Source organism: Monosiga brevicollis, genomic scaffold (genome assembly GCF_000002865.3).
Source record: "Monosiga brevicollis MX1 MONBRscaffold_6 genomic scaffold, whole genome shotgun sequence".
NCBI lineage: Eukaryota > Choanoflagellata > Craspedida > Salpingoecidae > Monosiga > Monosiga brevicollis.
In genome coordinates this window covers 1,434,454-1,446,411 of record NW_001865043.1, presented here as the reverse complement: position 1 = coordinate 1,446,411, position 11,958 = coordinate 1,434,454, and the positions used below count along the sequence as shown (strand labels likewise).

The 11,958-nt window shown below is 54.6% G+C and overlaps 3 protein-coding genes across 3 annotated transcripts; 1 reads left to right on the top strand and 2 right to left on the bottom strand.

Moving 5' to 3' along the window:
* Positions 1–307: 307 nt before the first annotated feature.
* MONBRDRAFT_35084 (uncharacterized protein) lies at positions 308–4,900 on the bottom strand (the record flags this gene model as incomplete). Its single annotated transcript, XM_001744556.1, has 18 exons — positions 308–487; positions 575–759; positions 851–944; positions 1,054–1,201; positions 1,291–1,370; positions 1,449–1,580; positions 1,674–1,924; positions 2,012–2,103; positions 2,199–2,505; positions 2,592–2,679; positions 2,735–2,959; positions 3,092–3,157; positions 3,261–3,370; positions 3,480–3,675; positions 3,801–3,875; positions 3,975–4,163; positions 4,295–4,493; positions 4,599–4,900. 18 exons carry the CDS (start codon positions 4,898–4,900, stop codon positions 461–463), a joined length of 2,766 nt encoding a protein of 921 aa, XP_001744608.1. The 3' UTR covers positions 308–460.
* Positions 4,901–7,123: 2,223 nt separating this feature from the next.
* Positions 7,124–8,696, bottom strand: MONBRDRAFT_36620 (uncharacterized protein; the record flags this gene model as incomplete). Its single annotated transcript, XM_001744555.1, has 7 exons — positions 7,124–7,159; positions 7,239–7,307; positions 7,412–7,495; positions 7,570–7,662; positions 7,765–7,931; positions 8,044–8,427; positions 8,498–8,696. Coding segments are annotated over 7 exons (1,032 nt in total), but the record flags the coding sequence as incomplete, so codon positions are not given.
* A 271-nt stretch (positions 8,697–8,967) lies between these two features.
* MONBRDRAFT_18592 (uncharacterized protein) lies at positions 8,968–11,135 on the top strand. Its single transcript, XM_001744755.1, has 12 exons — positions 8,968–9,058; positions 9,130–9,182; positions 9,253–9,305; positions 9,414–9,478; positions 9,639–9,733; positions 9,815–9,883; positions 9,972–10,069; positions 10,233–10,281; positions 10,355–10,468; positions 10,604–10,674; positions 10,779–10,887; positions 10,982–11,135. Exons 1-12 carry the CDS (start codon positions 8,989–8,991, stop codon positions 11,054–11,056), a joined length of 921 nt encoding a protein of 306 aa, XP_001744807.1. The 5' UTR covers positions 8,968–8,988; the 3' UTR covers positions 11,057–11,135.
* Positions 11,136–11,958: the final 823 nt, after the last annotated feature.

The window sequence follows — 11,958 nt, the reverse complement described above, 5'->3', positions numbered from 1 at the left end:
CGAACAATCCACAGCCGTCACCACCGAGGATGGTGTCGTTGAGGCTGAAGTATAGTGCATTTCTTGACGCCTTTTGTGTTTTGACTTTTGACTCTTCAGCATGTGCCCCTTTCTTGCTTTTCGTTTTTTCCCCTTTTGACCATCATGGCCGAGCTGCCTCCAACTAGCAGATGCTGATGCACCTCCAAAGTAATCGACTCACTTGCGATATGCGGACTTGATCGAACCCAAGACAGAGCTGTTCATGTGCAATAATGAATTTTTCCAAACGAAAACCAAAAAAAAGGGGGGGGGGAAGTCGAAACAAACGCTGGCAGACATGCTGGCGGCTCAGGACCGACGGTCGGGCGAACGTGTCAAGCACAAGAGCTGACGCGCACGTAAATTTTCTGGTCTGATTGCTTTCTAGCTTGGTGAACCTCTCCTGGAGTCCTTAAGCTGACTTGTAGATGGCTCAAGTTCAAGCTACAGCTGGCAAGCCCATGGCCTACGCAAATGCATGTGTTCAAAGCAAAACACCCCTTGAGTTTCAAAGATGATGATAGTTGCAGGCTGAAAGAGGGGAGACTCGCACCTGGAAATACTGCTGAAGGACGGCTTGGACATCTGCTGGAACACTTGCAAGCGCGCCGGCATGGCTTTGTGCAAAGGCATGCACTTGCTGCACAACAGCCGCCTTAGGATCCTGCACCTCAGCACAAAAGTCTCGCTCGCCCGAGCCTGCAAAAGCAAGGCGGCTGTAGGTGGCCTTGTAACCACCTACATGTCCATGGAGCAGGGACCACCCAGCATTATGTCTGATCAGGGAGCCGGGCGAGCAAACACATAGTCAGGGTGCGCGTTAACGTACCTTCGTCCTCTTCAAAGCTCAACTCCTCTGGCTTGGCAGCTTCAATGGGCAGTTCGAGCAGCTTGAAGATGCCAGTCAGTGTGGCACCCCAATGCTAAAAATGCAGGGCAAGATTTATTGTCACAAGTTGGTTGAGAAGAGCTGGTGCTGGTCAAACATGAGCATGCGTGATATCCGTTGGCACGTGAGGCTTGACCATTTACCTCGGCATAAGGCCCCTGCAATTCTGGCGCCTCCACCAAGAGCTTGGTCATGCCCAGGATGATGGCTTTGCGATCCCGTTGGGAGGGGACTTGCTGCATCACCTCAATCAAACGGCGCAGCAACATGCCAAAGAGGCCCTGCTGAATGCTACAAACGCCAACGAGTCAGTATTTGCAGGATCCACCATACAGGCGGATGTGCAGGGGCCAAGGCCGTGCAAAACAATGAGAGCTAACTTGTCAAAGAGCTGAATGGTGGCGCTGGGGCCACGCTTGAGGCTGAGAAAGCCGACCAACACGGCCAAGCAACGTGTAAACTACGCGGCGTTTAACCCAACACGAAATAATGAGTGAGCTTGCTACAAGAAATGACAAAGACGCGCCGGAGCCCGTACCTTGGTCGTGCGCGCGGCCTGCATGCGGGTCATGAGCAATTGGACAATGTTGCCAAAGTAGGGCTCCAGCATTTGAGGTGAGACGCCATCAATCAAATTCATCAACAGCTCAAAGCCATTGTGGTCATCCACCTGGTGCAAAGCGACGGCAACACACAAAAATGACCTCATGCGTGACAAGCAAGAGTACGGCGGCATGGTGATTGAGAGGAAGGTCAATCCAACCTTGGATGCAATGAGCTTTTGGAACACGCCAAGCATGCCATCGAGCTGCTTGTTCTCAGCAGTGAACAGCTCGTCGCCGCCGTTGGTAATGTAGGCCGAAAGCAGACGCACGAGCGGCGTGCTGTTGGCTCGCGATTCCCACATGGCAGGGGCCAGCAGGAAAGGCAGCAGGCCTGCGTACGACTGGGGAATGCCCTTTGTGCGCAGCTCCAGCAAAAGGGCCAAGAGCTGAAACACATAAGGCTGAAACTCTGAGCAAAACAAGCATAGTGGCGATGAATCAGTTTGAGTGGGCGCAGACGTGTGAGGCGAACGGTGCGCAACAGGCAGCTCCGTACCAATGACATCACCCGTGAGCAGCTGCTCGAAAGGAGGAAACAAGGCGGACTCAAAGCTGGCGATGGCATCCTGGTTATTGTGACACGTGGCACTGCGCAAAGGGACACCGCAGCAGCATGAGTGGGCTGCCAGCTATCCTGCTTTTATTGGCAGGCGCTAATTTGAAAGATCTGGCGGCAAACGCACCGGATGGCAGCTGCAAAGGACTCGAACATAAAATGGTTGAAACGAGGGCGACCAGGATTTTTGGCCACCTCCATGAGAATCAGCGAGAGGCGCTCCACGATGATGGCGATGTAGGGAATGACCAGCTCCTCGCCCATGGCAATGGTGCGCATGACGGTTTTCATCAAGTACTCATTCTCGGCATTCTTGACTTGACCGAGCGCACTGAACAGATTGCTCAACAGTGCCTCCATGTTGGCAGCCAGCACCTCGCGCGAAAGGACGGGTGCGTCGTTCACCTTGAGCAGCAACTGCAGCTCGATGCAATCTGAGGTGTGGGGGGTGTTGGCAGGCGATTGTATTAGACAGAACCAGAAAGATGGGAATGCAGTGCCTCGCGGCTCATTGACGTACGTGCGGCGTAGGATACAACGACTGGCTCATCGCTGCTCAGCAAATTGATCAAGAGTGGAAAGCAGCCCGCATGAATTTCCGGGCCCAGCTGTGGCACAACAATAATGAGCGCAAGCCGTTCCCAAAGGCGAAGGGTGTCGCACCTTGCGGCCTTGGTACAAATGGAGTTGAAGGCATTTGTCAAGATCCTTCCCTACCTGATTGCGAAAGCTGACGAGATACTTGATGGCATCCGCCTTGAGGACCACGTTCTTGTTGGCATCGCCATCCTGCAGCTCAGGCAGGATGGTGGAATGAAAGACGTCGACCACATTGATCATTGAGTTGAGGGCAGTTGTGCCTTGTGACGTCGTTTTGGTTCGCACGGCCTGACGCCAGCCGGTCAAGCAGAAGCAGGAAGGTGAGCTGGAAGAGAAAGGCCGGGAAAGGCCCGCGGGTGGAGGTACCCAGAGCCCGCATTAATGCAAAAGCACGGCTGGACGTGCAGCTGGGAAACATACCAGGGCAATGATCAGAAAGACGGCGGCATCTTTGTGCTTCCACTTGGTGGCGTCGGTGCTGTGCTCCTGCATGGCGAATGCGCAGCGTGCAGTTAAATGGCCCATTTGCAGTAAGTCCAGAGACACCCACGGTGCCACTCCATTGAAGCAACATTTTCCTCTGCCGCACCTGAAGTAGTTGTGTCACGTAAACGGAGAAAATCGAGGTCACAGGCTCTTCCCAAAACTTGCACAAGCCGCGAACGAGGTCGCTAGCAGCACGGCGGCGGGTGTCAATGTCTGGACAAGCCGGCGGATTCAAGGTCGCGGTGAGATGGTTATGGTTCTGCAAAGCAAACAAGGATGGAAGAAGCTCGAGCTGCGAAACAGTGACGCAAGCATGACACACCCGAGCCCTCAATATCACGACGGATGTACTCCTCGGGATTGTCGGAAAAGATTTCTTCATCCTCGGGGCGAAACATCACGTTGGGCACGATGACCTTTTCACAGATGGTCTGCATCGTCTCCTGGTTGGCAAACAGCTCCTTGTTGGCCTCACGCTCGCTCACGCTGGCCAGGAAGGAGAGCGCCGTGCTGACGAGCTGCAGATGGCGAATTGAGGCAAAAGAAGACAGGTCAAGGTCATGCATGGCCGGAGGACAGCTACCAAACTTTCGCTTCAGGCCGGAGGGGCGCCAAGGCATTGCTGTCATGTACAGATACGCACCCCATCGTAGCGGGTTTCGAGGCTGGTCGTAGTCAACAACTCCCAAACAATCTGCACAAAACGAGGCAAGTGTGGCTAGAACCAGTGTCGATGAGACAAGGCGACAGCGCGTGAGTGCAGCGTGGCGCTGTAAAGTCAAATTGGAGAGCAATGCGGCCTCGAGGCGGAGCTCACCGCAAACTCCTCGTCATATTTGGAGGCATAGAGGCTGATGTTTGTGCAAATTTGGGCCTTGGCCAGCTCGAGGACGCCAGGCGTATCTTCAATGTCAGCCATGAGGGCCTTGTTCTCAGGAAGCTCGAGAACGGCGGCAAACCCTTCCATCCACGTGGACATGTTGTCCTCGAAGAAAGCAGCCAAGTCCTACACGTTGCATGGTTGGGGTCCACCAGCCAGCGAATGAGCGAGGTCGGCAGCCCATGGCCACTGCAAATCACACCAAGCCTGGGCAATGAACTTGGTAGCCACTGGGGGAGCACGTCAAAAGCGCTCACCTGGTAGTTGAGGCTGTAGAACACTTCGCAAATGAGACGGATAGAGTCGATGAGCACCTTCAACGTGCTGATGTTGCCTTCGTTTTGCTTGACCAGATCAAAGGTGTTTTGAAACAGAGTTGTCAGAGGCTGTGCGGTTAGGTCGAGCACATATTTGATCTCGCTCCACAGACGATCAGAGCGTTGCGCGAACCGATAACTAAAGGTGATGGGGAGATGGAGCAAGAAGCAGAAGAGAAGAGGTATCAGAAGCACGGCTGCCACACATCATCACCAGAAGGATTTTACAGCTTCGACCACGGACCGGCGAAACAAGGGGTTCATTGTGCGAAGCACGCCGTTGATGGAGTGAAAGTCGGGCTGGTCAAACTTGGAGACGAGGTGGGGGAGGAGGGTCTGCCAGTTTTCCGGAAAGTCGCACAGAGCAATCTTGGCGATGCTCTCGGAGAGCTGCACTTGAAGCGCCTCGGGCGAGACGAGCATCAGGTCAATGATTTGGGACTTGATGGCTTGGCGATCCTCAGCGCTCACGGCCGAGTCTTCGTTGTCCCATTGCTGGCGAACAAAGTTTTTAAAGTTGATGGCAGCGAGCTGGCGGAAGGGCATGGCCACCGTGTCAGCAGCCAGGAGCTGAAGCAGGGCAAGCCCGTAGCCAGGTTGGCTACCAGACCGCTCAAAGAAGGCCTCGGCCTCACGACGGCGGCCGGCATCCGGATCCATGGCCTGCTGCAGACAAGCCAGCAGCTGCTGCTGCATGTCGCCCATGATTGTGGTGTGCTTTTGGGATGGAACAGGCCACGCGGGTGAAGGAGAAGTGCAAGGCAGGCGAGGGAAGTGTCCTATGTGAGCAGGTCAGGCCAAGCAACAAATACAAAGAACGTGAAACCACAGAACAAAAAGCGCCAATTGGATTGCATCTTCCGTGCCTCCATCAAATGCACGCTCATCCCCGAGTCAGAAGACGGTCCCACCACACGCGCAGTGACACAGTGTCGCGCCCGGTGGCCATGTGGTCCCCAAACCAGTGGAACAACGATGTTCTGAGCAAACCGCGCCCGCCTTCCATGTCTGCTCAGCCCAACTCTCTTTACCCCACAACAATCCCGAACCCTGTTTTCGCAGCAGACAGGGCAGCCAGACGGCGCTCAGACTTACAATCCTTCAGCGTCGCGTCGCGTCGCGTCGTCTCGTGGTCGTCGTCGTTCAAAAAAAAAAAAAAAGGAGAGAGAGAGAGAAAGAGCGAGAGATGAATTTTTTTTTTTCAAAATTTCGTCCCGCCAAAATTTGGGTGGTTGAAACATATGTTTGGAACACCCCTCCCAAATATGCTGACATCTGCGTGCCGCTGCGTTTGCGTCTTTCAAAGATCGCAAATTTTGGTTCGCGACCGAGAAGCCGTGATATGGCGCTGGAACGACCAGTCGACGTGCATGACTCGTGCTGTACGGTATGCTGCTGCGTGCCATGGTGTTTGCCATGTGTGCTGAGCAAGGAGGAGCGCCGTGCATGGAAGTTTTGGTGGTGGAAACGCTTCTTCAAGGGTCGGGCGGCGCAGGAGCCGGCGGCGGCACCAGAAGCCATCCCGCTGCCCGACACCACGGCCTTGTTGTCGGAGCAGCGCCGCGAGCAAAAGTATGTCGGCCCATCGGTCCTCGCAAGCCCCTGTTGTTGTCAACCGTGGGAAGTGTGGATGAGGGATCTGTCATTTGGAGTCCGTCTTTTGACCCAGATCAAGGCTTCTGCTCACACGAGGCCGACTTGCAGTGAACAACGACAGGCTGCCCTGCGACGAGCGCAGACCCAAGTGGATCGACGCAACACAGAGCGGGCAAAGAAAAAAAAGCGCTTTCCTCTTCCCAGACGCAAAACAACTCGTTAGCTTCCACAAGCGGGGACTCCAGCGTCAACGCTCCAGGGTGATGGCGATGCCGCTGAGATGTGTGTTGAATCCCCCCTCTGTTGTTGTTTTCCTTTCTCCCGAGCTCACTGTCAACCCTACCCATGAACAGTGCCAGACCCGCTGTGCGGGTGATTTTGCGTGCAGCCCTGCCTTGCACCTTTGTGTGAAATGCCTTTGGTTCTCTGCTTCGCGCATTGCTGACCAGCATGACAAAGCCGGTGGGGCTGTGTTAGTTTCAAAATAGGCTAGCTATCAAGCAGGCAAACGAGTGTGGTCGAGTCATGCTCTCAATTGACATCCAGGCTTACCAAACCCTCTTCCTGGGACATTCAGTCAGACTGGGCTGCACTCGCATCCTAGTACATTGTATTAAACCAATAGGTGCGCCCCACAAAGTCACCAATGACCAGCCAAGGCAAGACGGGATGCCAGGCTGTGCTCAGCACAGCACTGCGGTTGCCCGTACTGAAGTGGCCTACGCGGAAGAGATCTGCGTCGTAGATGCCCACGCCATTGCAGTCTGGGCTCGCCAAGACTGGAACATTCGGATGCCAAGCAATTTCCTTAATATAGTTGACAGCGCTCACGCTCTCAGAGCGTCCTGCAGCCAGCCCACGCTGCTTGAGCGCAAGAAAGCCGCTCCGCCAATCTGCGGACAAGATTGGGTCATAGTCTTCCCAGCTGCCAAGGCGATATACATGGCTGACGTCGCCCGTCCTGTAATCGATGAGAGCGTGTCATGGCAAGCATGAGCCCCGTGAAAAGAGGCGGGGCGCAGGGAACGTCTGGGTTTCTGGCAACACGTACAGCGTACTGGGGTGGCCCCGGGTGGCTAGGAGTTTGCCATCATGTGAAAAGGTAGCAGAAACGGTCACGAGATCCGGCTTCATAGCGGGGACGCAAACTGCGTGTATTGACTGCAGGAAGCGCCGGTTGGACGGCGAGACCGTCTGCAGACCCCGAGGCTGCATCGCAAGTAGTCGGCCCGTCGTGAGGTCGAGTCGCCACTTTGTCAAAGCATGATATAATGAGAGTCCAACGAACCGGCTTTGATCCCATGTACGTTCGATGCAGCAAATTCATACTCAAGTCCTCGGCCCTGCATACAAAGTCCTGAAGCGGCAAGGACCACGTCAGAACTGCTCGCGGGTTGGTCTCGGAACAGGACGACTTGAGCCCTTGGCTGAGTGGGAGGGCCTTTAGGGTCACACGGGTACCTCGAGAGCGCGACGGTTGTGACCGATTTGACACAAGACATTGACGCCAAAAGGAAAGGTCTGGCGTAAGTTGAGGGAAAAAGCCTGTGCTCATAACATGAGCATGAGTGTTGGACAATTTTGAAATGGGTGAGCGCAGCCCAACTCCCATGACGTACGAGTTGCTCGCAAGAAGGGCTGAGAGTCAAACGGGTAGCCTCGTGGAGACACCCTTGTCGCTTGGGCTGGAGCGTGCCATCGACAGCGCTATCCTAAACCAACCAAAATTATGGACATGAACAAGTGAAGCGAGGCTGGTCCACACCGCTGGGGCTTGGTGAGGAAGGCACAGCAGGCATCTGCTTGGGCCTGACCTGCAGATTCCAGAGTAAAAGTTGATCATCAAAGCCACAAGTAAGCACAGTTTGCTGGTCGTTTAGCACAAAGATGGACTTGACGCTATGCCTGTGGCCTTGCAACTGCAGCTCTGGCTGTTGGGGGTTGCGCAAATCCCAGAGCTGGACCGAGCCTTCGTCGTCTCCTACAGAATGGGCGGATGGTACGGTTTGCGAACGATCGATTTAGTTAGCAAACCGCAGCCCTTGGGCACTCGAGGGGGTGTGACTTGACTGTAACAAGAGCGCCGAGCGCACCGAGGAGCAGGCGACAGTCCCCACACCAGCGGGACGTGTTGGAGGCCATGGGAAGGCGGGCAACAACATGCTGATTATGGCTGACAAAAATGTCCGTCACGCTTTCCGTTGATGAAGCAAGAAATCGACCGTCGGGGCTAAAGTTCAAACCAAAGCGTGGAATGGCCGCGGGCTCCCCGGCATCCGGAGCCACCCGCCACAGGACCTGGTTGGGAAGGCGCTGGCGTTGTTCGAGCGTGGCGCACCAGCGATGGCGATTCTGCTGCAACTGATGCCAGATCGGCAGCGGCGCGTGTCGCCATGGCCGACAAGAAGGGCTATGGCGCTCTTGATCGAAGGACTCTGCCTCCTCGTCAAGCGGCACCGGAGATCCTTCTCGCGAATCTGAAAACAAGCAGGCGACGGGCTGTCAGCTCACACCAACCCATCGCTGTTGCACAACCAATAAACCTACCATCTGATGATAGCAGAGAAGGGGACGTGGACAAGGATGAGGACCGTGAACCCGAAGAGCCACCATCCGAAGCGCCACCATCCGAAGAGCCACCATCCGAAGAGCCACCATCCAAAGAGCCACCATCCGAAGAGTCACCACCCGTCGAAGGGGACTCCCACACCCCTTCTTCCTCCTCTTCCCTGCCCCGATCGGCCATGACAGGGTGCTCGTTTCACAAGCAACAATTTTCTGACAAAAGCTCACAAGCAATTTATGGTCACTGTATTCGCATTGTCTTAAACGCCAACGCGAGCGAAAGTGCTCTCTCTCTCAGTTTTTTGAATTTTTTTTTTCAGGTTGGCGCCTCGGCTTCCCGCCCGTCTTGGCCGCACGCTTCTGTCATGTTCGCCTCGATCGCATTTGGGCTAGATTCAGTGTGTCAAGCAGCCACCGAATCGATAACCTGACGAGTATTTGTTTATCGTGGCTCCAGGCAAAAAACAGGCAACATGGGCAAACACGGCCGCAACCAGACGGCGAGCTCCGTGTACACCTACCACGAGCGACAGAAGGACAAGCGTGAGTGGCTCGTGACTTGCTCCTCATCCTCAGGTCAAGACACCGAGACTCACATTGGCGCGTGATCGCAGTGCAAAACAAGTATGGTACGCTCAAGCAGCGACTGGGCGTCGACTCGACCAAGGTTTGACCCCGCAAAGAAGGTTTGGGCCATGGTGTCGCGTTTTGACTCATGTGCGCTGTCGCTTGAACAGGAGGTCGATTGCTGCTGCTTGACGTTGCAGCCAGTCGTAGACGGTGTCGTGACGTAAGTCAAGCTCTGAAAACACGCAAATCCTGGTGTATTCTATCACCTCGGCTTTGCTTATCAACAAGAATGTGCTCTTGCCGGGCTCTTTCTTTGTGCTTACCACAGACCGGATGGTTACCTCTACGAGCGTGAGGCTATTCTCGAAAACCTGCTGCACCAAAAGCGGGAATGTAAGTGTCGGTTGTCATGAAGGATGGCTTTGAGGGTGTTCATTCTAGTCCTGCTTCAAAGCTACGGGGAGAGGTTCTCCTTCCTTTTTTTTTTTTTTGTATCTGCAAAGGCCCTGTTCAGCTTGTGCTGACGATAAATCATTTGGCCGCTTTGCCACAGATGTCCGTCAGATGAAGGAGTATCAACGACAAGTGGAGCGTGAAAAGCAGGAGGGTCTTGAAACTGAGGCTGCTGCGCATCGCGACCGGATCGAGGTGCGTCGTCCTCTTGATCAGTCTCGAAATGGTTCTGAGCGGCCAGCATTTCACCACTTACACTGCATGGTCTTGACATAGGCCTTTCGCCAAGCTGAGCGAGGTATCACGGCGGCCCAGATTTCATCTTTCACCAAGGATGACAAAGTGGTGCGCTACTGCAGGCATTTCATTGACACGCCAGGCTTGATGGTGCATGCTCGTTGAGTGTCTCATCGTCCCGTGGCTATTGGTGTAGCGCACGCATGCCAGTGATGCCTTGGACGAGGCCAAATCCAGAGCGTTCCGCATCAAGACCGCCAAGGGCGAACAAGAGGCCAACCACGCTGCGTTTTGGTATGTGGGGTTTGCCACGCACGTCACCACATAAAGGGCATGTTTGTTTGTTTGTTTTTTTCCACCCAGGCAAACCATGCGGGCAATGCTGGCGCGATGATGTTCCTCCCTCCTAACCTCTTGAAATACATTCAAATTTTTCTCGACATTTTCTGATTGACAGGGTCCCGCAAATGGCACCCGAGGCCTCAAAGACAAAGCTGACCAAGCCGGTACGTCCAAGTCTGTGGGGGTCTGCGTGACACCGACCGCTGTGTCTCATTGTGAACCGGCATGGAACTGCAGGATAAGAAAACTCGATGCCCCACTTCTGGGCGTCCGCTCAAGGTCAAAGACCTGATTACCGTGCGCTTCACCGAGGCCGACCCGAGCTCCTCCATTCCCCTCATCTCACGCCCGGTAGGCTGGACGCCCTTGCTGTTTGCACGCTCAAAACAGGGCTGGACCGTTTGAGGATTTAAGGCACAAAGTCTTGTTCCCCATCCCCTGTTGATGGCGGATGATGACAATGGTGCTGTTCCAACCCGTCCTTAGGAGCGATACATGTGTCCCGTCACGCGCACCGCCCTCAAGGGCAATGTTGAGGCAGCTGTGCTGCGCCCTACGTACGTATGGGCGGCGAGAGATGCGATACGGCTTTGCCGGTGTCGAGCCGGTACTGCAATCCTGATCACCATCTACCCTCTTGCTTTGATCCAAACCTGTGCAGGGGTCGAGTCGTAACCATGGACTGTATCAAGCGGCTCATCAAGCCAGACATGCGCGACCCCATTTCTGGCGAAGCCTTGACCGACGCTGATATCATTCCCCTCAAGCTGGTTTGTGCATCATGCCCGAGTTGTCGCTGGACCCGAGCCAGGTATCTTTTTGCATTACCAATTCACAGCGTGCTGCTCGCCCGGGCTTACACAGAAAGCGTCGGGCTTTGCTGCCTCCAACCAGCAGCTGTCGGCTTCCAAAGTCACGGCCATGCAAACAGCAACCTAATGTCAAAAATGGCTACTTGTTGTTCCTTTGCATGAGTTTTGATTCGAAGCACACTACCCCAGTTGATGGACTTGACCCCAATCCTGTAGCCATCGACCAGGCAATCGCGTGTCTCAGTACCCACCCTCTGCCGTTGCATTTCGAGTCTGAACGCATTTCAAAGATGTTTTTGACACGCGAGCACACACACACACACACACATACACACACATTTAAAGAAAAATACAGCAACAACTCAATCAGCGGCAACGCCTTCTAATGCTTCCACCTGAAGCAAATCTGCTTATACTTGAACTTTTGCTGCAATAACCGTTCTTTCTGCTGCCCCAAGCACAAACGTGACGAGGAAATGACGAACAATGGCGACAAGATGACCGCAAAACCGGGAAACGGCAAATGGCAGCGTCGCCGCACACCGGGCCGTGCGGTTGTGCATATACTCCTCAGAACAGCCGATCCCAATCCCCATCTTCAAACTCCTTCCCACTGAATAGGAACAGTCCCGCGCCGCGGCCTCCCATAACCAGCGGGCAGCCACCATCCCGTTACGCCCACCTTTCCTTTACTCTTTGACCACGCCACTGAACGAATCTCGTTGCTGTTCGAGTCAGTGGCATTGCATTTACTCTTTTCTTTTCTTCGGGGCATTATCCAGACGTTGAAGGTTGGTCCATCGTCGACTGGTGCTGTTTGGGCGGAGGGGGTTCGGCTCGGTTCAAGTTTTGTTGATCTGTCAAACGATATCAAGGCAACACTCGAGTTGGGGTGCTCTCGCTCACGCTGCCACACTGTATGCATCCTTGTTGTACCAAGCAGGAAACGACAAGATGTGGGCATCTGCAGCACGTATGGGAATGGTGGGCGCACGCCGTGCCTTGAGCACGGCGTCCACGGCCCGGTCG

Bases quoted from the DNA above. Each gene is read 5' to 3' on its own strand.
- MONBRDRAFT_18592 (XM_001744755.1), top strand. From the start codon at position 8,989: ATGGGCAAACACGGCCGCAACCAGACGGCGAGCTCCGTGTACACCTAC. The intron at 9,479-9,638 runs GTAAGTGTCGGT...GCTTTGCCACAG, and splicing joins GCTGCACCAAAAGCGGGAAT to ATGTCCGTCAGATGAAGGAG. The intron at 9,884-9,971 runs GTGCGCTACTGC...CTATTGGTGTAG, and splicing joins TCACCAAGGATGACAAAGTG to CGCACGCATGCCAGTGATGC.